General features: G+C 40.8%; 3 protein-coding genes across 6 annotated transcripts; all 3 read right to left on the reverse strand.

Moving 5' to 3' along the window:
- Positions 1 to 14,309: 14,309 nt before the first annotated feature.
- On the reverse strand, positions 14,310 to 24,968 carry LOC104092609 (probable E3 ubiquitin-protein ligase ZFP1). 4 transcript variants are annotated; one of them, XM_070181982.1, is made up of 8 exons: positions 24,779 to 24,967; positions 24,464 to 24,557; positions 19,564 to 19,620; positions 17,624 to 18,463; positions 16,184 to 16,572; positions 15,962 to 16,060; positions 15,581 to 15,748; positions 14,310 to 14,724 (listed from the first exon to the last, which is right to left on the reverse strand). In XM_070181982.1, exons 4-8 carry the CDS (start codon positions 18,417 to 18,419, stop codon positions 14,578 to 14,580), a joined length of 1,599 nt encoding a protein of 532 aa, XP_070038083.1. In that variant the 5' UTR covers positions 18,420 to 18,463; positions 19,564 to 19,620; positions 24,464 to 24,557; positions 24,779 to 24,967; the 3' UTR covers positions 14,310 to 14,577. The 4 variants fall into 4 exon arrangements, with proteins under 4 accessions (XP_070038083.1, XP_070038082.1, XP_070038084.1 ...); XM_070181981.1 differs by lacking the exon at positions 19,564 to 19,620 and adding an exon at positions 23,703 to 23,750; XM_070181983.1 differs by lacking the exon at positions 19,564 to 19,620 and having other exon boundaries at positions 16,229 to 16,572; positions 24,779 to 24,968.
- LOC138897006 (uncharacterized) lies at positions 19,523 to 20,308 on the reverse strand. The gene is made up of 2 exons (XM_070182957.1): positions 19,921 to 20,308; positions 19,523 to 19,620 (listed from the first exon to the last, which is right to left on the reverse strand). Exons 1-2 carry the CDS (start codon positions 20,306 to 20,308, stop codon positions 19,523 to 19,525), a joined length of 486 nt encoding a protein of 161 aa, XP_070039058.1.
- LOC138897007 (secreted RxLR effector protein 78-like) lies at positions 20,660 to 21,112 on the reverse strand. The gene has a single exon (XM_070182958.1). The coding sequence runs from the start codon at positions 21,110 to 21,112 to the stop codon at positions 20,660 to 20,662; it is 453 nt and encodes a 150-aa protein (XP_070039059.1).
- Positions 24,969 to 26,266: the final 1,298 nt, after the last annotated feature.

Genomic DNA, 26,266 nt, shown 5'->3' on the forward strand with positions numbered 1-26,266 from the left:
CTTCTACTCGCTCGCTTAGAGACTTTCTTTATTATCTTCAGACTTTTGTATAGAGCTACATAGATTATAGCAACTTGTGACTTAGTGATATTCCGGGTCTTGGGAAATTATTTTGTATATGCCGAGTGGTACTACTCTTGGCTATTCACAATACGTTGTGTATCTTTAAAATGTTGTGTTTTCTTTATATTTTTTTCGTAATATTAGGCTTACCTAGTCGTAAAGACTAGGTGCCATCACGACACCTTACAGAGGGTTAATTTGGGTCGTGACAAGTTGGTATCAGAGCCCTAGGTTCATATGAGTCGCGAGTCACAAGCCGATTTATTAGAGTCTCGCGGATCAGTGCGGAGACGTCCGTACTTATCTTCGGGAGGCTATGTAACTGTTAATAACAATCATATTCCTTTGATTTCCTTGTCGTGCGAGTTATTGACATCAAAATTCTAAAACTCTATTCTATTCTTTCTCACAGAATGGTGATGACCCGTACAAGGAGGACCGACGATCAGGCACTTGAGCCCCCTGTCAGAGCCGCCAGAGGCCGGGGTTGGGGTATAGGACGACCACGCGGTACAGCCTGAGCACCTGCGAGAGCTGCGTTAGAGGAGCCCCCAGCAGCTCCAGCTGGAGGGCCAGCACCGGAGATCCCTATTGCTACTCCAGCCCTCCAGGAGACTTTAGCTCAGTTCATGATCATGTTCAGCACTCTGGCTCAGGCTGGACTATTTCCGATAGCTCCCGCTACATCTCAGGTTGGGGGAGGGGCACAGACTCCCGCAGCCCATACTCCTGAGCAGAGGGTCCAGGTTGATCAGGCCCCAGAGTATATTCCTATGCCCCCAATGGCTCCGGTTCAGCATGAGATCAGCGTAGCTGCTTCTGAGGCAGAACAACTCAGACTTGAGAGGTACAAGAAGTACCACCCACCTACTTTTAGTGGACTAGCTTTAGATAATGCTCTGGGTTTTCTTGAGGAGTGTCATCGTATTCTCTGCACTATGGGCATTGTGGAGACGAGTGGGGTTTCTTTCACCACTTTCCAGCTGAGGGGAACATCATATCAGTGGTGGTGTGCCTATGAGTTGAGTAGTCCGGACGAGGAAGCCTCACTCACTTGGACTCAGTTTTCAGAGATGTTCTTGCGTGAGTATGTTCCTCAGATTCTCAAGGATGCTTGGCGCGCAGAGTTTGAGCAGTTGCGTCAAGGTGCTATGACTGTGTCAGAGTATGCAGTCCATTTCAGTGAGTTAGCTTGCATGCACCGGCTCTGGTTGCTACAGTCAGAGAGAGGGTTCGTCGCTTCATTGAGAGACTCCACCCCAGTATTCGGATCAGTATGGCCAGGGAGTTAGAGATGGACATCACTTATCAGCAGACAGTGAGCATTGCCAGGAGAGTGAAGGGCATGTTTGCCCGGGACAGAGAGGAGATAGAGGCCAAAAGGTCTCGAGAGACTGGTCATTATTCAGGATCTCGTGCACCAGTAGCACGCTATGGTAGGGGTTTTGTGAGTCGCCCTATTCATTCAGCTCTTCCAGCAGCCAGCGATGTTTCAGCTCCTCCTAGACCCCAGGAGCCCTATTATGTACCGCCAGTATCGAGTATGCCTCCTACTCGAGGTGCTATTACCGGCCAGTCCAGCAGGCCAGGTCCGAGTCAGTCTCAGCCGTCGCGTCCTCCGAGAGGTTGTTTTGAGTGTGGTGACACTCGTCATATGGTTAGAGATTGACCCATAGCCAGGAGGGGTGCACTTTCACAGACTTATCAGCCTCCATGTGCTCCACCGGGTCCTCCGGCCATCCTTCCAGCACCAGTTGCCACCCCACCTCCTCACCCAGCTCGAGGTGGAGGTCGGGGAGGTCGAGGCTCCCTAGAGGGGGAGGCCAAGCCAGGTACTATGCCCTTCCAGCCCGTTCAGAGGTCGTTGCTTTAGATTCAGTCATCACAAGTATCGTCCATATTTGTCATAGGGATGCATCAGTATTATTTGACCCAGGCTCTACGTATTCATATGCGTCTTCTTATTTTGCTCCACATTTGGGGATATCTCGGGATCTTTGAGTTCCCCTGTTTATGTATCTACTCCCGTGGGAGATTCTCTCATTGTGGACCGCGTATATCGATCATGTTTGATTGTTCTTAGTGGTTTTGAGACCATAGCCGATTTGTTATTACTTAGTATGGTAGATTTTTATGTTATCTTGGGCATGGACTGGTTGTCGCCTCATTATACTATTCTTGGTTGTCACGCTAAGACCGTGACGCTGGCTATGCCAGGTGTGCCGAGATTAGAGTGGAGAGGTACCTTAGAGTATACTTCCCGCAGGGTCATTTCATTTCTTAAGGCTCAGCGAATGGTTGAGAAGGGGTGTGATGTGTATTTGGCATATGTGAATGATGTCAGTATTGATACCCCTACAGTTGAGTCAGTTCCAGTAGTGAGGGACTTTCCAGATGTGTTTCCAGCTGATCTTCCGGGCATGCCGCCCGATAGAGATATTGATTTTGGCATTTATTTGTTGTCGGGTACTCAGCACATCTCTATTCCTCCATATCGTATGGCTCCTTATGAATTAAAGGAGTTGAAGGAACAGTTACAGGAGTTGCTTAATAAGGGCTTCATTCCGCCCAGTGTGTCACCTTGGGGTGCTCCTGTCTTATTTATGAAGAAGAAGGATGGTTCTATGCGGATGTGTATTGATTACCGCCAGTTGAACAAAACCACAGTGAAGAACATGTATCCATTTCCTCGTATTGATGACTTATTTGATCAGTTACAGGGTGCCAAAGTGTTTTCTAAGATTGACTTACGTTCAGGTTATCCTCAGTTGAAGATTCGGGAGTCAGATATCTCGAAGACTGCTTTCAGGACCAGATATGGTCACTATGAGTTTCTTATCATGTCATTTGGGCTGACCAATGCCCCAACAACCTTTATGCATTTGATGCGCAATGTGTTTCGGCCTTATCTTGATTCCTTCGTCATTGTGTTTATTGATGACATCCTGATATATTCCCGGTCTCAGGAAGATCATGAGCAGCACCTGAGGACCATGCTTCAGACTTTGAGGGATAAGAAATTGTATGCAAAATTTTCTAAGTGTGAATTCTGGCTTGATTCAGTGGCATTCTTGGGCCACATAGTGTCTTCTGATGGGATCAAGGTAAATTCGAAGAAGGTGGAGGCAGTGCAGAGTTGGCCTAGACCGTCATCAGCTTCGGAGATTCGCAGTTTCCTTGGTTTGGCGGGGTATTACCGTTGCTTTGTGGAGGGGTTTTCATCCATTGCAGAACCTATGACCAGGCTGACCCAGAAGGGTGCTCCGTTCAGGTGGACCGAGGAGTATGAGGAGAGCTTTCAGAAGGTCAAGACAGCTTTGACTACAGCCCCAATATTAGTATTGCCCACAGGTTCGGGGTCCTACACTGTCTATTGTGATGCCTCGAGGATTGGCCTTGGAGCGATATTGATACAGGACGGTAGGGTGATTGTCTACGCGTTTAGACAGTTGAAGGTGCATGAGAAGAACTATCCGGTTCATGATCTTGAGTTAGCAGCTATTGTTCATGCCCTGAAGATCTGGCGTCATTATTTTTACGGTGTTCCCTGTGAGATTTACACTGATCACCGGAGTTTGCAGCACTTGTTCAGGCAGAAGGACCTTAATTTACGTCAGCGGAGGTGGTTGGAGCTACTTAAAGACTATGATATCACTATATTGTACCACCCGGGGAAGGCCAATGTAGTGACCGACGCCTTGAGTCGCCGGGTAGAGAGTTTGGGGAGTTTGGCATATCTTCCGGCAGTTGAGAGGCCCTTAGCCTTGGATGTTCAGGCCTTAGCCAGCCAGTTCGTGAGATTGGATATTTCAGAGCCTAGCCGGGTATTAGCTTGTGTGGTTGCTCGGTCTTCTCTTTATGACCCTATCAGGGAGCACCAGTATGATGATCCTAATCTTCTAGTTCTTCAGGACAGGGTTCAACGAGGTGATGCCAGAGATGTGACTATTGGTGATGACGGTGTGATGAGGATGCATGGCCGAATCTGTGTGCCCAATGTAGATGGGCTTCAGGAGTTGATTCTCGAAGAGGCCCACAGCTCGCAGTACTCCATTCATCCCGGTGCCGCGAAAATGTACCAGGATTTGAGACAACACTACTGGTGGAAGAGGATGAAGAAGAATATAGTTGGGTTTGTGGCCAAGTGTCTCAACTGTCAGCAGGTCAAATATGAGCACCAGAGGCCGGGTGGATTACTTCAGAGGTTAGAGATCCCAGAGTGGAAGTGGGAGTGGATCACCATGGACTTCGTAGTTGGACTTCCACGGACTTTGAGAAGGTTCGATGCTATTTGGGTGATCGTGGATCGGCTAACCAAGTCAGCTCATTTTATTCCAGTCTTGACCACTTATTCTTCTGAGAGGTTGGCTGAGATTTACATCAGAGAGATTGTCCGCCTTCATGGTATTCCAGTATCCATCATTTCAGACAGAGGTACACAGTTTACATCACGGTTTTGGAGAGCCGTACAACAGAAGTTGGGTACTAGGGTGGAGCTGAGCACATCCTTTCACCCTCAGACGGACGGGCATGAGCACATGATTCAGATTCTAGAGGATTTGCTCCGTGCTTGTGTGATAGAGTTCAGAGGGTCATGGGACCAATACTTGCCACTTGCAGAGTTAGCTTACAACAACAGTTACCAGTACAACATTCAAATGACACTGTATGAGGCTTTTTATGGTAGGCGGTGCCCGTCCCCAGTGGCATGGTTTGAGCCAGACGAGGCCTGATTGTTGGGTATAGATTTGGTCCAGGATTCCCTGGATAAGATGAAGGTGATTCAGGAGAGACTTCGCACAGCCCAGTCCAAGCAGAAGAGTTATTCGGACCGTGAAGTTCGTGATTTGGCATTTATGGTTGGTGAGCAGGTCTTGCTTCGGGTATCGCCTATGAAGGGCATCATGAGGGTTGGGAATAAGGGCAAGCTGAGCCCGAGGTTCATTGGTCCTTTTGAGATATTGCGGCGAGTTGGGGAGGTTTCTTATAAGCTTTCCTTGCCTGCCAGCCTAGCAGGAGTTCACTCGGTATTCCACGTGTCTATGCTCTGGAAGTATCACGGTAATCCGACTCATGTATTGTATTTCAGCTCAGTCCAGTTGGACAAGGATCTATCTTATGTTGAGGAGCCAGTAGCCATTTTGGACAGGCAGGTCAGAAAGCTCAGGTCAAAGAATATTGCTTCAGTAAAGGTCCAGTGGAGAGGTCAGCCGGTCGAGGAGGCGACTTGGGAGACCGAGCAGGATATACGCAGCCAGTACCCTCATCTTTTCACAGTTTCAGGTATGTCTTTATACTCGTTCGAGGACGAACAATTATTTTAAGAGGGGGAGGATGTAACGACCCGGCCGGTCATTTTGAGAATTAGAGCCCTGATCCTCTAATAACTATTTTCCCCACGTTTGTTTTTGCTATTGAGACTTGCTAGAGTGATTGGTTATGGAATTTAGAGAATTTTGGGACACTTAGTCCCTAGTTGTGAGTTTAAGCCTTAGAGTTTGGACCGTAGTCGGAACTGTATGAAGACGGATCCGGAATGGAATTCTGTCGACTCCGTTAGCTCCGTTGAGTGATTTTGGGGTTAGGAGCATGTCCGTAATGTGTTTTAGAGGCCTGTAGTAGATTTAGGCTTGAATTGGCGAAAGTTAGTTTTTCGGCAATTTCGGCCGATAGTGAAAATTTTGTTATCGAGCTCGAAATGGAATTCCGAAAGTGGCTGTAGGTTCGTGTTTTATTTATTTTAGTTTTCGTAATATTAGGCCTACCTAGTCGTAAAGACTAGGTGCCATCACGACACCTTATAGAGGGTTAATTTGGGTCATGACAGACCCATTGGGGGTATTTTGACTCTCTGATGGAACCATTTTCCAATAACTTTTCAACTTCATCGCGTACTGCATCGTTTATCGCGGAGTTGAACTTACGCCTAACCTACCTCACCCGGGGGGTAGAATGGGTCGGCGTTTAATTTATGTGTAGCGATTTCCTTCGGGATACTTGACATATCTGCATGGCTAAAAGCAAACAAGTCCGCGTTAGTAGTTAAGAATTGACGGAATTTACCTAGTTCTTGAAGCTTGCAGCCGATGTAAACTTTCTTGCTAGGGTCGTTTCCGTCTAATTGAACGGGGTCGCGGTCTTCTATGGTCGATTTTGCGGCTTCTACCCTATCAGGGTCTCTGATGCCATCTTCTCTCTCATCATAACTTGACCTCAACCCTGTTAATTGATATGCCTCTTTTGCTTTACCTTTCATTGGTTGAGTGGTCGTACAATCCAGGGCGATGCGGTAGCATTCCTGAGATGTGCGTTGTTCTCCTCGTGTACTGAATATTCCCCACAAAGTTGGAAATTTGATAACTTGGTACAAGCTGGAGGGGATGGCCCTCATGGCATGTATCCATGGTCGCCCTATTATGGCGTTGCATGATGTGTCCTGATCCATGATGTGGAATGTGGTTTCCATAGCGCCATCGGCCAAGACGGGGAGTGTGATTTCTCCAGATGTTCATTTAATTGCATTGTTAAAACCTGTTAGCGTGATGCAACGTGACACTGTCTTATCCTCGAGTTTCATTTGTGCAAACACCCGAGGGTGGATAATGCACGCGCCGCTCCCATCGTCTACCACGTCAAGTGATAACAAGGGCGTCATAGTGAGGGAAATCCAAACCATGGGTATCTGACTTATCAAAGATGATACTTTCTTCGAGTTTGTCATACCGTTCATGAGTGATCGACCGTTTGAGCTTATGGTTTATGGTGAACTTTACATTGTTGATAGAAGCATTGTCGCCGCTGTCGATGATAATTTTGATGGTGCGGGTTGGTAAGGGCGGCTTCGGCGGTCCCTGATTTGTTCACGTCCTCTGGAAAAGTTGGTCCTTCCTCGATCGCTTAATAACTCCTTGAGGTGTCCTTGTCGGAGCATGTTTATGACCTCCTATCTTAGGGCGATATAGTCCTCAGATTTGTGCCCTCGTTCTTCGTGGAACTCGCAGAGTGCATTTGACTTTCTGGTACTTGGATCTGACCTCATATTTTGTGGTCATTTTACCTTTGACCCGAGCTTCTCCAACGCATAGACTATTTCTGAAGGTGACACACAAAAATTGTGAGCGGATAACAAAGGGGGCATACCTCTCACGTTCCGGTGAGTCCCTGTCCTTGGTCTGGGTGGGCCTTTTTTGTGGTGGGAAGGAGGTGCAATGGCACCTCTGATGTATTGTAGATATGGTTCTCGGTTGGGTCGTGGAGCCACGAGGTCCCTTCTGGTATCGTTTCTTTGATCTATACTGGACTCGGCTTGTACCGAGTTCAATCGGTGAGTCGGCCCATTGAGGTCGTCCTCGTCTGCTCTAACTTTGGCACAATAGGCGTTGTGTATTTCATCCAAGTAGTTGGGGGATACTTCATAAGCTGACTCAATAACTTTCTCGTCGCCCTTGAACCACTCTTGCTCAGCCCGTTCTAGAAAGTTGCGATGATCATTCCTTCTGATACACTTGGTAGGGTCATTCTTACTCGGTTGAATCGGACGAGGAAGTACCCCAGTCCCTCTATAGCCGACTGTTTGATAGCGAATATATCGTTTACTCTTGCCTCTGCCTTTTTGGCCCCGGCATGGGCCCTTACTAACTTGTCAGCCATCTCTTCGAATGTTTCGATGGACCGCACGGGCAGTTGTTAATACCAAGTCAATGCTCCTCCGGTGAGGGTTTCGCCGAATTTTTTCAACAAGATGGAGGATACTTGTTCCTTGGCAAGGTCATTGCCTTTTACAACGGTGACATAGTGAGTCACATGATCTTCAGGATCGGTCGTACCATCTTATATTTTCAGATAGGGCGGCATTTTGAAGGTCTTTGGTATGGCATGCGGGGCAACTTCATCACTGTATGGTTGCTCGACAAACCGACCGGCATCTCTCTTTGGCAAGAGTTTTGGGGCACCCCGTATTTTGTCGACCCTTTCTTAGTGCTCTCTCATTTGGTCCTGAAGCACTTTGTTCTTGTTCTCCATTTCCTTCATATTTTTCAAAATGGCTGTGGGGGTGTTGTTACCTGCATTATTAACAGTGTGAGTAGTACCTGTTATCGGAGGAGGGAAAGGGTCATGCTGCATGACCATAGTCGGTGTAACGCAAGTCCTTGTGTTTTCTATGATTGTATCCTGAGCGGGCTTGTAGAGTATGTTGGTTAGCGTGTCAGTTAGCCAAGCCTTAAAGAGCTTTTTCACCGCTGGTGGCGTCTCTTCCGTCATGGACGTGGAGGCTCCTTTATCGCAGGATGTTGCGATACTGCCGTGAGGGAGAGACGACCCGCCTCGTCTAGGAGAGGCATTAGGCGTTATGGCCTCGCTTTCTGTCTCAGAAACCTCATTGATGGTGTTCAAGATATTGATGGTGAGATCGATCACTACCCTCATTCTTTCTTCTTCGTTACCTGCCATGTCAGATCTGTGTGTACAAAAAAAATGAGTTTTGTTCTCTGTGTATTTTTTGTTAGCAATCCGTGCTAGTTGTAGATCTAGAAGAAACTAAAAATTTAACTAGGAAATCTCCACAGACGGCGCCAAATTGTTTGACCAAAAAATATAAACTTTCGGTTAAACTATTAAATCTTATGTAATAAAGGGTTAAACCTAGTTAATGATAATATCTCTAGATTTAGAACCAGTTAGCATAAATAACGTGAGATAATGCTGGTGGGGAACTGAAAACAATGCACATTTAATATTTCAAAGGAATTGAGCAATAATAGAGAAACATCAAGCAATAAATAGCAATGAATGACATTTATGTAAATAAGGAGAATGATTCACCCAATATTGAATGAGGTGGATTATTCTTCTTTCTGATAGTGATGAATGACAGATAAATCCTAGAATATTTGAACTACTCTCGGATCTGATGGAAAAGTATGAAATAATAGATGATGGAATCTTAGTAAAAAGGTAGAGTTTGTATCTTTGAGAGAGAGAGAGAGAGAGTGTGTGTGTTCTTCTCAAAAAGTGTTCTTATCAAATGACTATTACATGCCTTATCCCCTTATTTCTTTTTCTCTTTATATGAGACATATCTCTAATCAACCCTAATAGTACACGTGCAGAGAATATTCAATGGAATATTCTCTTTAATATCTTATTACAAAAACTAGCCGCTAGTGCTCTGTCCTTGATGCTCAACATCGACCATTGTTGACTTTCCGGCCACGAATCCCACAGTTTCCTAGTCGACCTCGACTGCATCTTTTTCCTTAATACCACTTTATGCTAAATTCCCTTAGGACTGATTTTGGCCTATACACTCAGCTGTTCAGGTTAGACTGTAGAGATAATTATCTTTGATAAGTGAAATTTAGTAAGATAAAATTAATACAACTAATATGGTTAAAACAAATTAAGAAAGCTTTTTAGAAGATGCTCAACCTTTAAAAAATTACAGAAATATGACCTTTTTGGGGTTGTTTTTAACTTTTGACCCCCCTTATCCCATGAACAGAACTTATAGGTCAACTATTAAAAGTGTAGCGTATTAGCAAGGGCAATACTTATTAAACATAAAGTTTTGCTATGTGATATGCCAGACAAAAATTCAAGATACATTCATTTTGAGGACTATTTGTGTACTTCACCCCTCAACTTTTACTAGAGATTATTGAGTCCTTGTACGATAAACATGAACACGTCTTTTTGCTGTTCTCGTACTATAAATATGGCTCCAGCACAACCTTTGTGCTGATGACCAAATATTGAATAATATGTTACAATAAATTAAATTGCATTGTTAATAATTTTATCTGTAGTTAAAAAATCACGAAACTAGAAACAAGCACTGCAAACTATAATTGCGTAACATGTCAAGAACTATTTATTAAACTTTTTTTACCGAAAAATATTTTATTATATTATTTTCCTTAGTTTAACAACAACAAAACAACAACAAAAAAATCAGTGTATTTCTATAAGTGGGGTCTGGGGAGGGTAGTGTGTACACAAATATTACCCCCACCTTTAAGAAGACAGAGATGTTATTTCTGGTAGACCCTCGGCTCAGGACAAATAAAGGGAAGGAGCAATGACAAGCAAACCAATCAAAAAATCAAGCGAAAACACAAAACTAACACTAGGTAGTGCATTTAGAAAACGAAGCGAAGACAATAACAAGTAATAACAGAAGTCTAGAAATACAAAAATGCACGAAAGACACTAAGTGATGTACTAAAGCCTCTACTCTAATTCTCAACGTCCACATCTTCCTATCCATAGTTATGCCCTCGGTACGCTGGAACAACGTCATATCTTGCCTAATCACTTCTCCCCAATACTTCGTCAGCCTACCTCTACCTCCTCGTTGGCCCTCCAAGACCAACCTCTCACACCTACTCACGGGTGTATTTGCGCCCCTGCCTTCTAATTTTAGGTCGTCCTAAACTCGTGTCTGACAGAATATTATTGATTCATGTCAGACAAGTGTCATACTCACATCTTGGTACTTCTAAGACAAACTTTTTCTTTCCTTTCTTTCTCAAAGAAAGAGAACTTGTAATTACCACACCCAAATTTTACACAACCAAAATACATTTTCAGTTATTCTCCTCATGAACGTACAAAGTTACAATTGTCATGCTATAACAGTTTGTTCTGGCAACAAGATGTTCGTTTAACAGGAAAGAATAACTGTCTACAGACTGTTGGATTCATGCTGACCCCGTTTTTATTGTTCTTTTTTTTTTTTCTTTTTTCTCTTAGGATGAATAAAGATGGATAGTTTCGTTCATGATGCTGACTTGTACAAATTCAAACCCACACCATATGCCACATGGATTATCAAGTGATATAAACTAAGGGTCTACCAAACTATATAGAGAACCTGGTTCTCCATCAGTCCCCACAGAACATACACACACACAGAGCAGTAAGTAAATAATACAGACTCTCAGCTCACGGGATTAAAAATTACGACCTACGCTCGTAGGATTTCAACTTCACTACTGAGCAAACTTCAGATTACAAACTATTGTAACGTAGGAATTAAACTCGTAATCCCTCACTCACTTGTAATAACTCTATTACAAGCCCCTTTGTAATAACTCTATCACAAAGCTCACAACTCGACTAACCCTAGCCAAGATACACACATAAGGTTTATGGTGTTACAACTGGTTTCCTATACAATGCTTCTAGCTAAGCTATGTAGGAGTTACAAGTAAATCGTTCTAACAAAGGTACAACACAACTGAGGATATATGGTAACGCAATGCTAGAAACTGGTCCTTGTTCTGTTGTTCTTTGTTCTTGAAGGCTTGAAGTCACTTGCAAGATTGCAACGCCCTTGAGAGAGAAGCTTGATGATTTCCAAGTGTTCAAGTGAGTCGTTTGCCCTTGCATCATGTTGATAATATACAAGTGATGTCATTTGGATGATGCAAGCAATTACTCGGTACACGGTATTCCCCATAAAGTGATTGATGCACTGTTTGCCTTGTTGCGTGTGTGCAGAGGAACAGTTGCAGCAACTTTACAACTGTGAAAAGTTGACTAGTACAGTCAGCAAGGAGACTGATGTTCATCTGTTCCCTCTATCGTCTCTTTGACTTTAATTATTGAAACTTGTGCCTGACTTGAGACTTGTTATTTTTTAGCACTTTGAGAATGTGTAACAGGTTCCCGATCTGGTTTTTATCATTAAGTTTGTTAGATCATCAAAATATAATAAGACACATAACCTATCAATTTTCCCTGTTTGATGATGACAAATTTGTAATTTAAGTTCCCCCTGAGAGCGAGATTATCATACAATATTTTCTGTATTCCCCCTGAACCTGTACACTCTTGTTCCGTGTTCCCCCTCAATTAATTTTTCCCTTTTTGGTATCATAAAAAGATTATGCACAAGTAATAAGCAAAAAAAAGTCTAGAATGGTTAACTCATGCCATATGTGTGCACACAAACATGGCTAAAAATAGAGTAGAAGAGTAAAACATGTATAGAAAAAAAGGAGGGGATACTTATTAATTTTAAATAAAAGAGAACATAATTAGCAATACCATTTGTTATACAATTATCCACAAAATAAAACAACTTAAAAAGTACCAACCACCAAAAATAACAGAACAAAGGGACCAAGATATAGGACAGACAACTATTAATTGGACATTAAGAAGGGGACTATTTTAAGGAGCACTGGAAGGGAGAGGCAGAGATGAAGAGGCAAGGGTTCTAAGGAGGATATTCATTCGAGCATTTGCCGACACTTGCTCGTTAAGCAGCCTCTCCTTCAGGTCCTCAACCTGTTTCCTGAGATCATCATTTTTCTTGGTCAGACGGGTAACCTCTGTGCTTTGGGCATTGCTGGAACCAGGTGCCTCCTGGGCCTGACTAAGCTGACCCTCAAGAATAACATTTTGTGCCTTCAACTTCCTTATCTCTTCATTGGCAACATTCCGAGCCTCAATCAATTGAGAGATAGTGGAATTGTTGCCAACTCCTCATTTCTTATCAATGCACTCACACTCTTCTAAGGTAGTCTTGGAGAAGGTTTTCTTGCGAGTTCCCACTGTAGCATTTTCCAAAGGGACTTTGAAGAAGTTAAACACCTTAGTGAGTAAGAACCCGTAAGGCAACCCATGATTACCATCCTTAAAATCTGCAACTTTCTTCATGTGCTCTATCATGAGACCAGGCAGATTGATAGTGGTGTAGGCATCTAGTGCTTCCATTAGGAACAGGTCTGCTTTTGACGTAATGGAATGCCTTTCTACCCGTGGAAGAAAAACTTTGTTCACCATTTCGAACAACAGTTGATACACTGGAAGGAGGGCCTTCTTGTGTACCCGTTCCCCGTACTGTTCTGCATCATCCTTCAGAACGACACTTCTGAAATTGAGAGAACAAGTCCCCTCAATTGATGATAGGTACTCCCAAAATATTTCCCAACACAGCCTCGTCTACCACTAAGTCTACACCGTTGACCTTCAAGCAGATGTTGTCCTCTGCTACTGTGAACATGTCTGCATAGAAACTACGCACCTCTTCCTCATACACTTTAGGGCTCTCATTTGTGAACAAATGTGTCCACTTTTGAAACTCACAAATATCCACCAGTTGGCGCATCCCTGTCATGTCAAGAATATCAGGAGCAAATGTTCTGCCCCACAGCACCCTCTGTTTTCTCAGGTTTTCTCTTCCTTCATCCTTGGCCACACCCACCTTGGTCTTCTTGGAGGAACCAGGTTCCTCATTGTCATCAATCTTCCTTTTCACAGACTTTCTCCCACTTTTCTCTTTCTTTGTAGATTGCTCGGACACCTTCTCACCATACTCTTCCACCAAACAAGTTGTAATTTAGCTGAAAAGTACTATAGTACTTCCTAATAAACTCTATATTCATGACTCAAACTAGGATCCAACTAATTAATCCATTAATTTCAATTACGACCTTAAAGTTCTCGAAAATACATTTACTAAAGTTACCGGTGGTCTAATTTGTCAATCTTCAATCTAATTTCATAAATAGAGCAACTCACTTGGCTTCTATCCTCCACTGTGTCAGCAGCCTATGTGCCGATCTATATCAAATTAATTTACGCTATTTTACTTTGTATGTTGTCTTATTATCCCTATTCCTGTTCAATTGCCTATCCATGAAGTCTTATTTTTGTACAGACTTTAAAATTAAAGTATTATGTGCACAAGCAAAAGTGTGTAATCAAAATTGCATTTCTGTTATAAATTAGGCATGGAATAATACAATTTCACCTTCTATTTTATCTGCCATTTAGTCATAGTTCCATAGCAAATGATCTGTTGGCATTTGCTTCAAAAACTTGAAGAATAGTTTTGTAAAAAAACACATTCACTTTTTTACAAAATAGTTTTCCAGCCAAACAGCAAAAAAGAAAAGGCAAGTATGGTTATAACTTATATACTTGTGCATATCCATTCTTGCTATTTTTGGTAAGTATATATTCTTCTTGCTACATGTTAAAAAGCAACTCTTATATGGTTTTTTCTTGCTTATGAACCGTCATATATTAAACTAAAAATCAAAGAACAATTTCCAAATATGACCTCAAATATGAATCTGAAGGCGCATTTTATCTAAAATTGTTTAAAAGAATTTTTCCAAAAAACTATACCAAAATCAACTTCAATTCTCTGCCATATTGCATTAGCATTAAACTGTGCAGATCCTTGTATCCCTTGATACATAAGAACACATTAACAGAACATCCAAGAGTAGTTGAAGAAAAGAAGATCAAATGACATTCCCATTAGAGGTTTCTGTACAACTTCAGGCGACAGACAAAAGTTAGAGGTTTCTGTACAATTTCAGGAGATAGAGATAGTGCCAATAAAGATGTTTCTGGACAGGTTGACCATTCGCCATACCCTGCCGAGTATGTACAAAAATATAGTACAGTTTCAGGAACGCGAATAAATACTTAGCAAGAAAACAAAAATCATCGTTCCTTTTAATGATAGATCCAGTGACCATCTATCGCTTGCTTTCACAAATCCTTTCCTTCCGTCAACAATGCTGTGAACTTGCAGATGGGACAATTGTTCTTCATAATCAACCATTTCTTTACACAATCTGCATGATACTCATGTCCGCACTTGAGTGTCCCGATGCTCTCTTGATCATCGTAATCAGACTGAAATAATATTACATACATGCAGGCCATCAGAGTTTAAAATAAAAAAGCAATAAAAGACGCACTACAATGAATAGCAAAGCTAGTAACCTAACAAGTAATAGCACACAATTGAATTGTAATAAGTAGGACGCTCAACTTATGAAGGAATGGATAAAACAAGATGCTCAGAAACTTCGAGAGGCCGTGGCAACATTGTTCCGTACACACTAAAAGTTAGTAAATTATCCAACTTATAAGGTATGGAAGCCTTGCAAAGATTTAGGAAGGCAATGACAGCATAATACCAGCAGTGTGAAGACGTTGACCATCTCCTTTAATGTCGGTATCCTCAAGGTTATGGTGGGAAATCCTGTGTTGATGTTCAATTGGAATTGTGGTAGGTGGAAGAGAAGACTTAGGGCATGGAATGTTGCTCCACTAGCAGTTATGTGGGTTATTTGGAGAGAAACAAATAGGAGAGCTTTTGAAGATATTGAGATGAACTCTATACGATTGACGAATAGCCTCTTTATCCTTCATTTCTTTTTGGTGCAACTGTGAGATCCCTTTATGTATAGAGGATTGGGTGTTGTTTGTATAGAACCATATCATTTTGTAGGTTTTCTACTTTTTTGGTATACTTCCTGTATAAGGGCCTTTTTCGTGCCCAAACTATTAATAAAACTATTACTTTATCAAAAAAAAAAATACCGACAGTGGGCATGAATGAACCCGAAAAACTAAAATTAACTCATTAAGCTACAGGAATCATCAAAAGTTCCTGAAAACACCTCACAAATTGAGTAATGACCCCTCCAAAAAATTATACACAAATGCTTCCCATGTCAACTGTAAATCAGCATACGGATAATACCTGGCATATGACACAGAAATCAGTCTTGTGATCCGAACATGCAGCCCTTTCCAAATTGCAAGGAGTTACCGATAATGAAAATGATCTTGTTTTCAAATGGCTAACAATGACCTCCTCTGATAACCCGGTTTTTACAGTGCCAATCTGCTCTCCCAATGCAAGAAGCTCCTGGCGTAGGATTTTAAAGTGGATTTAAATTTTGTTTCCAGAAGTTACCGCAAATAAATTGTTAAAATGAACATTACTAAAGTAGTATATATACCTACCCACCCCCCCCCCCCCCCAAAAAAAAAGGAAAATGGAAAAGTTGTATAATACTCATTAACCATCATGATAAATACGAACCGGTACATACAGTTGAAGAACCTACTATCTTCCTACCTCATAAGACATGTGATCTACGTCCATACGCATCTCTCCGTGCTGATCAGCAGGATCACGCACTTCATGGTAGTCAGGAATATCCAACATTGCCACTCCCTGCATACAACCACAAACAAAGAATAACCCATTACTTTCAACCCCATAAATTTTATTGCCCGGAATTAGACAATTATGTGACAAAAAAATCTGGAAATCTGGTAAAACAGAAACATATTTTACATCTTCAGGAAGAACTCTCATGTTAGGTAGGTTGTGATGTCTAACATTTGTTTCATGCATAAATTCTCCTCGTTGGGGCCTGTACAATCTAAACCCAGTCGGTGGGAATGGTCTAATATATCTAGGCCCTGCTTCCACAAGGGCGAATGGATTGATAGAGCTGTTCAACGAGCTACTCGGGAGGTGTCTGTGTGAAGCAGCAGTCATTTGTGGAGGGAGGGTGATAATGTGGGGTCTCACTCCTTGTACATTTGGGGGCAAATGATGAAGGTTTGGGTGCCCTTGAGGAACGGATGGGTGCACAAAACTAGTCAAACCTCCATTGCCGGCTGTTACTTGATAACCTGGCATACTGAAGTTTCCACCATCTTCACAACCTCGAGTATCACCTAGAGTAATGGGAAGAAAAAAAAGCAGAAGAGACATGCAATTAGTGTAGGAAGTTAAAATTTTATCACTTTGAACAAAGACCTTGAGTTTCCCTTGAAGATTTGGGGAAGGGCAAAAAAAGAAGACTGTCCTAGAGCAGTACAAAAAGAAAGGCGAGAGCTGCAATGCTTTCTTAAGGTTAAGTCTTAAATCATTCAATCAATCAAATCAACTATGCCTCAATTCCAAATTCACGGGGCAGCTATATGAATCCTATATAATCACATTCTGCATAAAACAAAGTTAACTTTTTCACTTTGAACAAATATGAAATAGGTTTTGGAAAAATAATGTAAGGATGAAAAGAAAGGGTAAGACCTGTTTCCTGTGAATATATCCTTTTAACCATACATGAATGCAGAAGGAAAGCTCGGATACAGATACTGTTCAACTGGGTGACATAGCAGTGGCACTATTAGAACGGAACATAAAACAGCACCGACTTTGATGAACATTAAATGAAGAGAAGAATAGGTAGTGTTTAGTAGAGCAATTTTTTTTTTTTTTTTTTTTGGGGGGGGGGGGGGGGGGAGGTGAAGGAAGAGAATAGGCAAAGAAATTAATGCATGAAACAGGAGAAATTTGCTGTGGAAATTCCTAAAAAGTTATATCAATTCAGCAGAGAGCTGGAGGGAGTTTTCCTTATTTTCTCCTTGTCAAAAAAACACGGCTTTTATTGTTCGTAAATTAGGTACATCGAAGCCATCCACGAATCTCTCCAAATTTGTGCCCTAAATATGAATAGTTCGCCCCGCCCTCTATAACTGAATTCTCATGTCAGTATTTCTCATTTTATGCAATTGAAGATGTTAAGAACTCTTCTATCCTACGAAACAATTTATCCACAAATTAGGCAAAGATAACATAAAATGGAAAGTTAAAAGCAAGAATTTCTCATTAAAGAAAGAAACAGAAGCTCATCTCAGGATCCCTTAGCAACTGAACAAAAATGTAGGCTGGAACAGATCCATAAAAGTCATAAATAAAAAATAAAAAATGAGTAGGAAGTACCAGGCAGATAAGGTAGACGATTCCAGGCCCAAGATTCAGTCTCTCTAGCGCTGCTGTTGAACTGCAAGCCTGACCAATAATTTCCAGGAAATTGACAGGCTTGGCCGACATAGTTTCCTTGAAGCAGATCATTGTTGTTGTGTCCTAATACATTATCTGGACCACTAGCACCAGATCTGTCCCTCACACTTCTCAGTGCTCCATCTTCGATGAACGATGATAAGTCATTTCTTCTGTACTCAGGTGGTATAAACGATGCAGCACCCATTGGGGCAAGAGAAGAACTGGAGCCTACCAAGGCATGCTGATACTGAAAATTCACGGGAATCCCTTCAGCATTCTTTCTCTTAAACAAGCCTCTGACACTGTCAACATAAATATTGTTCCTTCCATAACTGTCTACATTAATTCCAAAGGTGCCTTGAGTGCTTGAAAATGGAAGCCACTCATGTTGCCCATGGTTTACTGCAACCTGGAGATCTCTAGAAACAGATGGAGCAGCTACGTAATGGTTATAATGATTTGTTGATGAAGCAATGGCTGGGTCGAAATTGGAGGCAGGATGTTGATATTGAACCCCATTGTACTGCGACATCCCATAAATTAATGCACCCTCTTGACAGTCTTGTGGATGGTGCAAATAGAAATTACCAGCATTTCCAGGAGCTGGTAATATTGCATGGACATTAGGCTGCGGAAACATTGTTAAGCTCTGGTAAAAAGCACAAGGCTCCGGATGGACATCTTGACTTCGCTGGTCTGCTTCCAAATCAGTTATTTGATTACTATAGGACATATTCCTTTGCGTGATTTTATCCAGTAAAATTTAGTGTAGAATGCCTGCTTGGAGAAGAAACAGGCATCAGAATACAACTTTCACGTAAATCCATTGTAAGAGATTGCACAAACTTAAGTGAGTACCAGCTGATACTTATTTCAATGAATATAATGTTCAGGTCAACTGATACTTTATTATAATATCTTTGTCTATATTCATTTCAATAAGCACAGTTCAATAAAACCTAAAAGTTTAGTAGTTTCCGTTCAAAAGTTTTAACATTCATGATCTTTGAGTCAAAAATCTGAACTTATCTCACAAAACACCACCTAGATATTGATAAGAAAAAACAGAGCTATGCATGACTTGCTGCTTAAAATAGAGCAGTTATATTTGGTAAAAAGCAAACCAGACTGTATGGAACAGAAACGAGAATTTAATGAAGCAAAGACGGCAAGCTACTCTTCCTGTACTCAAATTTTCCTCAAACTACTATTTCCAAGATGACTTCGCGAAAGGTATATTATTATGATGGCAGACCTAATTGTTTCAGGGGTAACTGTTGATTGCAATTTCGAATCCGTTATAATATAGGGTATGAGTGATGGAAGTGATGCACATCGCGAACCTGATCACATCTTGAACGCTTTAGTATGGGCAAGTAAAGATCCAAAAGAATATGCAAAACGGAGAGGATTACAGCTACAGAGGTCAAAACAAAATCATGACAATAATTAAGCATTATGGCCAAAAAATTCAACTCATTTGAAAGTCAAGTGGCTGCAGGACCTTTTTGGCAATTCAGTAAGCACAAGTTGCCTAAAGGATTCCAAATCAATTTGTCTCTTTCCTCTCCCTTGGGAGTCAAACATGCCACTCTAACAAGGCACACTTGTTCGTATCAGGAAAAGTTGCTCAAGCAACATATGAGGTTTCAATACAATGAAGTCTTGGGCAATTCTCGACCACAATCACACTTTTAGACTCACCCATTTGAAGCTATGCACTCAAAGATTTCCACTAGTCACACCATCTACCAAAATAGGTGTAGGATAAAATAACAACTGAAGATTTCACATTTATACATAATAACAACAACAACAACAACCCAGTATAATCCCTCAAGTGGGGTCTGAGGAGGGTAGGATGTACGCAGCCTTACCCTGGGGCAGGGAGACTGTTTCCGATAGACCCTCGGCTAAAGAAGGTGAAGGAAGCCCTGATATCAAGTAATAGCAAGAAAAACAATTAGAGAACTAAATCTAAGATAGCAACAAAGAATATGAAAGGGGTACTGATAATAAGTATTAGCAAGACAGTATAATTAGAGAAATAAATCCAAGGTAGCACGCGAGAATATGAACGAAGTACTGCTAGCAAACTACGGAATTACCGATGGCAAGTAGTAACGGAACAAGGCATGCAAATATAGCAAACTAAGGAAAAAAAAGGGTACCATACTAGCACTAATACTATCGAACTAGAGAAGACAAAGGGAAATGCACGACTACCTACTAACTTTCTACCCTAATCTTCAACCTCCACACCCTTCTATCTAGGGTCATGTCCTCGATCAGCTCAAGCTGCTCCATGTCCCGCCTGATCACCTCTCCCCAAGACTTCTTTGGCCTACCTCTACCCCTCCTCTCACCTCTCAAGACCAACCTCTCACATCTCCTGACTGGGACATCTGTGCTTCTCCTCTTGACATGCCCGAACCATCTCAACCTTGCCTCATGCATCTTTGCCTCCACAGGGGCCACTCCCACCTTATCTCGAATAACTTCATTCCTAATTCTATCCAACCAAGTATGCCCACACATCCATCTCAACATCCTCATTTCTGCTACTTTCATCTGCTGAACATGGGACTTTTTGACTGGCCAACATTCTGCCCCATACAACATAGTCGGTCTAACCACTACCTTGTAGAACTTACCCTTAAGTCTCAACGGCACATCCTTATCACACAAGACACCGGAAGCGAGCCTCCACTTCATCCACCCTGCTCTGATACGGTGTGAGACATCCTCGTCTATTTCCCCATTCTTCTGAATTATAGATCCTAGATACTTGAAACTCTCTCTCTCCTGGGAATGACTTGCGTATCAAGTCTCACATCCCCGTCCGCCTCCTGGGTAGCACCGCTGAACTTGCACTCCAAGTATTCTATCTTGGTCCTGCTCAACTTGAAACCCTTAGACTCTAGGGTATGTCTCCAGACCTCCAGCCTCTCGTTAATGCCACCTCGCGTCTCATCAATCAGGACTATGTAACAAGCACCAAGGCACCTCCCCTTGAATGTGACGCATCAAAGAATCCATCGCCAGGAAAAACAAAAACGGGCTAAGTGTTGATCCCTGATGCAACCCCATCTCAACCGGAAAGTAGTCAGAGTCTCCTCCTGCTGTCCTAACCCGTGTCTTAGCCCCATCATACATATCCTGAATCACTCTAATATACACTACAGGCACTCCTCTAACCTCCAAACATCTCCATAGAACCTCTCTCGGGACTTTGTCGTAGGCTTTCTCCAGGTCAATGAACACCATATGCAAATCCTTCTTCACCGCCCTATACTGCTCTACCAATCTCCTCACAATGTGAATGGCCTCAGTAGTCGACCGTCCCGGCATAAAACCAAACTGGTTCTCGGAAATGGACACACACCTCCTCAACCTCCCTTCAATCACCCTCTCCCACACTTTCATCGTATGGCTTAACAACTTGATACCCCTATAGTTGTTGCAGTTTTAGACATCCCCTTGTTCTTGTACAACGGGATCATCATACTCCGCCTCCACTCTTCGGGCATCTTCTTCGTCCTAAAAATGACATTAAACAACCTAGCAAGCCATTTCACGCCCTCCTTACCCAAACTCTTCCATAATTCCACTGGGATCTCGTCCGGCCCAGTCGCTCTACCTCTACTCATCCTGCACATAGCCCCTACAACCTCCCCCACTCGTATGCGTCTACAGTACCCAAAATCTCGCTGCCGCTCCGAGTACTCCAACTCCCCCAGCACAATGCCCCTATCTCCCTCTTCATTCAAGAGTTTATGGAAGTAAGACTGCCATCTCTGCCTAATATGTGCCCCCTCTAATAAAACTCTTCCCTCCTCGTCTTTTATACATAACACTGTACATATTTTGAATTGCAAAACTCAACCATAATTCTAAAGATTGAACCCCCTCAACTATCAAATTTGACCTGGATTCAGTTGACAGGCAGTATTAGATCACCGACGAGCATAACTGCTCATATGGAAACCAAAACGAGCTTCATATGACAAGCTTCATAGGCACCAGTAAGTTCATTCAATCCACTTGATCGGTTCTGATGATTATGCCATGGAGAAGAAGATGAGAACTTGAACATAAAGTCGACAAAATAAAATAGGTTGAACAATTATCAACGGCATTAAGAGTATATCGATCAGGCACGGGTATACCTAATCATGTTTAAGATCAACTTTCTATGTGATCTAGCTGAGAGAAGATTCATAAGTTAAATAGGAATGGCCTCCAATGAATGGATCTTTATAGCTCAAAAGTAGCTTCAGCGGGCAGCAGTAAAAATAACCCAACTATCAAACGTTCAAATCAGAAATGAGAATCGGCATTTCCATGCGCAGTAGAGTAAAGACTAAAAGCATCCCAATTGAGAATCTATATCCCAATCTTATAACAACATCAAGACAAAATCAAACAAAGTAAGTTAATGAAATGAAAGTGAAAAGGCGTCAAGCAAACATTGACTTAATTGTTCAAATATCCGGAAGAGTTTTGAATCTAGAAATTACTGTCAGAAGATACGACAGAAATAATGACACTGATACAGAAATTGCTGTAGATTTGTTTCTGTATCAGTTTCATTATTTCAATACAAATGACGAGCTTGAAACCTAGTGTTGGTTCAACGAAAAAGGTAGTACGGGTTGGATGTGTGGCAAGTACATGACGAGCTTGAAACCTAGTGTTGGACCTAGTCCAGTATTTTGGGTGGAGAAGGGCAGCAAAAAGCCGGAATTAGCCACTGAGTTTACAAGCTGAAACAACGGATTTCTCAACCATTAACAAAAATCATACACACCATGTTTGTGACAAAACTAAGCCATCAATACAGGAGTGTAATTCCACAGTAAACATCTTCAACCACATAGCATAAAATACTTCATGACTGGGAAGTAGCTGAATTTCAAGTTCTGGCTGAAATGCTTTACAAACCAACTATATCATGCGCTAGTCATGACTCATGGAAGTTGGAGGTGGGTGAAGGGTGGAAAAAGATAGAGACTTTTCAGTGTAGTCATATTGTCATCAGCTCTTGCCGAGGGAGGAACTGGATTTTCAACATTTATCAGTTCGGATCACCACGCCACCAAAAAAGGTGTCCTTTTTTACTTGGCTAGCAGGTAGCAGCAGTGGAACAATCCTGACAGCTGAGAATTTGAGAAAATGAGCATTACATATGTCGGCTGGTGCTTTATGTGCAAAAGTTCAGGTGAAGATGTGGACCTCCTCCTTTTACTTGTCAAGGGGTAAATTGCTTGTGGTGTGAGATTTTGCGCTCGTTTGGGCTGCAATGGGTGATGCTAGGCACAGTAAAGGAGGCTATCTGACGTTAGAAGCAAGAAGAGAAGCCAATGAGCGTGGGATGTAGCACCATTAGAAATCATGTTGGCCGTGTAGAAAGAGAGAAATAGGAGAGTTTTTGAAGGAATAGAGAATGACTATGTATATTTATAGCCTCTCATTTCTAGTTTTTTTTTTTGGTGCACTCATGAAATTCCTATTTGTATTGTGTCCTTCATAGAATCATAATATGCTGTTAAATTTTTTTCCATAATTAATAGAATTATTAAAGCCCCCAAGACTTAGTTCAAGTGGCAAAGGTTGAGGGACTTGTGACTTAGGTCACAGGTTCAAGACATGTACCATGTGAACTAAGCCCGGTATTTAAGTGGATAGTAAAGGGATGGACCAATATCCTCGGGTTTCAAAGGTCGCAGTCGGTCCTAAGGGTTGGCCCAAACAGATTTCTTAAAAATAAAGTTATAAGAAAAGCATCAAATTCTTTACCATACATGCTCAGACTTCTGAAACTAATAGTACAAGTAACTCAAGGAACTTCTAATAAAGGCACAGCCAAGAGAACAAGATTACCAAATTAAAACTTGCTTAATATATTCCCAAACAACTCTACCTATAAACCACGTGAACGATTTTAAACCTACATTTTTAACCTTCTTATAAGCGACGGTCGTAGATACATAAATTATGAGAATAAAGTTTTTACCTTTCTGAATAATTGTTTCTAAAGTGTCTCCATTTGATTTTCTCTTCGCTGAAATCAGAAAAGAAAGCTTATTATGAGGACACACATGACAACAGCATGGCTACGAACTTTAGTAATTAAGAAGACTGGAAGGCTTTATGAAGGGCCGATTGAGAGTTGACCAAGTTTGACTGGTATTGACCACGGACTTGACCAGCGTTGACCACAAGTTGACCAAGATTTTATCACAATTTGAGCTTTCAGAATGACTCAAGCATGGTCCCACACGCCTCACTGGCCTCGCGACCCCTTTAGTTATGTTAGGACTGCTATTAATTTTGAATAGTTGAAGTTGGGCCTAAGGTCATTGTTTAGCTAGTAGGTATAAATTGGAGTAGTGCGAGATTTTTAACTGGTTTTGGATATGCTTATCTTAGGTTCTATGGAGACCTTTTGGATTCTTGAAGAACTCCTTGGATTGCCATTAAAGGTGTGGATCTTCTTTGGTAATCTCCTTCCTTTATCTTCGATATATTAGGATCAATTATTACGTAATTAGAATGTAATTAGTGTTAAATACAAACTGCGGCCTAATTCTATCAATTTAGTTCTTATTTTCTATCTTTCTATCTATTCTTCCTCCTCTACTTCTATTTTCTTTTGGGATTTCCCTTGTTTGCTATTTCTTCATCAATACATATATCAGCATTATTACAGAAGTAAACATGCAAGTGATACACAAGAACATGAAAAGAGTAAAATATGGAAACTCAAAACCGCACCTTTTTACCATCCAAATCGGTTCTTTTCCCGGATGTTGCCTTCAAGTAATTACAAAGCAGATGAATGTTGAGATAAATTAACCGTAACTGATCCCTGCAAATATATATATACAAAGTAAAAAATAAAAAAAAACATAAAGCTCAAAATGAAAACCCCCAATTTTAAGACATGAAAATCGAGATCAAAGTAAAATCCAAGCAAAATCCACAAAAAATGCTTCATTTTAGAGCCTAATGCATGCATTTTGACTGTATGACAAGAGAGAAATATACACGAACAAATAAAAACTGAAACTTCTAATTGAAAAAACTAACCAGAGTGAGATTTGATCATGCGACGACGAGATAACAGACGGATATCATAGATAGAATTTCTGAAAATTGAAGAGAGTAAAATAGATAAGAAAAGGATAAAAAGAAAGGAGATTTCAACGGTAATTCACCAATTTGTGTTGTTGAAAATGCTCTCTGTGTGATAAGGAAAAATAAAACTTACTATGAATGGTGCTCTTGAAATGTACTCTTTGGAATAAACTGTTATTTTTCTATAGTTAATTAAGACTGTACTTTTCGTTTAATTTGTAAATATTAAGATATATTATTGGATTTAATAATAGCACGAGTAAATTTCGTTTCTTTATTTCATTAACTGTATGTCTGTATATGTGATAGTTATTTACGGTTGTGGTACAATGAACTTGAATTTTGAGAATGAAAGTTTTTTCATAGGAAGCGGTTCCTCCATTAATGAACTTTACACAATGTAAACTCGAATTAATATAAGCTTTAATATGAATATCGAATACTAAATGAAAAATAAAAAAAAGTATATATTTCGAGTTATAACAACCGATAAAATAATATCGTATCTATTATTTTAACTTGATGGTTTAACTTTTATTGAACCTGTTATAATCTTAATATTATTATTCAAAATTTAATATTTGTTGATATTTTATTATTTTTCAAATTTATGATCTGTATCAAAAATATTAGATTCAGTAAAACGTATTGCATTAGTGTTATATCCGCCTTTGCATCGAGGTTATTTGATTAAATCCACCAATTTATTAATCTCTTTTCTTTTTTATTTTTTATTTTTATTTTCTAGTGTTTAATTCAAGTAAACAAGTTGAAAGCAAAACGGCAACAATAAAATATGGATTAATCTTAAAGCAATGTCTAATAAGATTTTGCTTATCTTTAAGCTCATGCAATGGACGGCGAAAGGAAAATAAAATAAGAAAAACTCATTAATCACCCATATCATTAACACCTCAATTATTAGATAACAATTTATTATCCTCAACTTTATTTATTTTATAAAATACAGCAATGAATTTGCACGTGAATGAAACGAACCCATATCACCTAAAGCACATTGTCACTAACAAATCCAAAGATTAAATAAAAAAATAAAAAACAAAAAGGGTGAGAAAATCATGTTTCAAATATTATTTTTTTGGATTATTAAATGGCACTAATAAAATAAAACAAAATAAAGGTGAGAAAATCATGTTTCAAATATTTTTATTATTTTGTTGCTTCCCAAATAGTATTAGTCAATACCACAACAACAACAACAACAAACCCAGTACGATCCTACACAGTGGGGTCTTGGGAGGGTAATGTGTACGCATACCTTACTCATGCCTTATGAAGGAAGAGAGGTTGTTTCCGATAGACCCTCGGCACAAGAACAATGAAAAAGACAAAATAAACATACATTAACAATGGTAAGGAAATACGATAACAGAAACAAATAGCACAACCTTTAATAGCAAAGGAAATAGGAATACGAAG

This window comes from Nicotiana tomentosiformis, chromosome 8 (genome assembly GCF_000390325.3).
Source record: "Nicotiana tomentosiformis chromosome 8, ASM39032v3, whole genome shotgun sequence".
Taxonomy (NCBI): domain Eukaryota; kingdom Viridiplantae; phylum Streptophyta; class Magnoliopsida; order Solanales; family Solanaceae; genus Nicotiana; species Nicotiana tomentosiformis.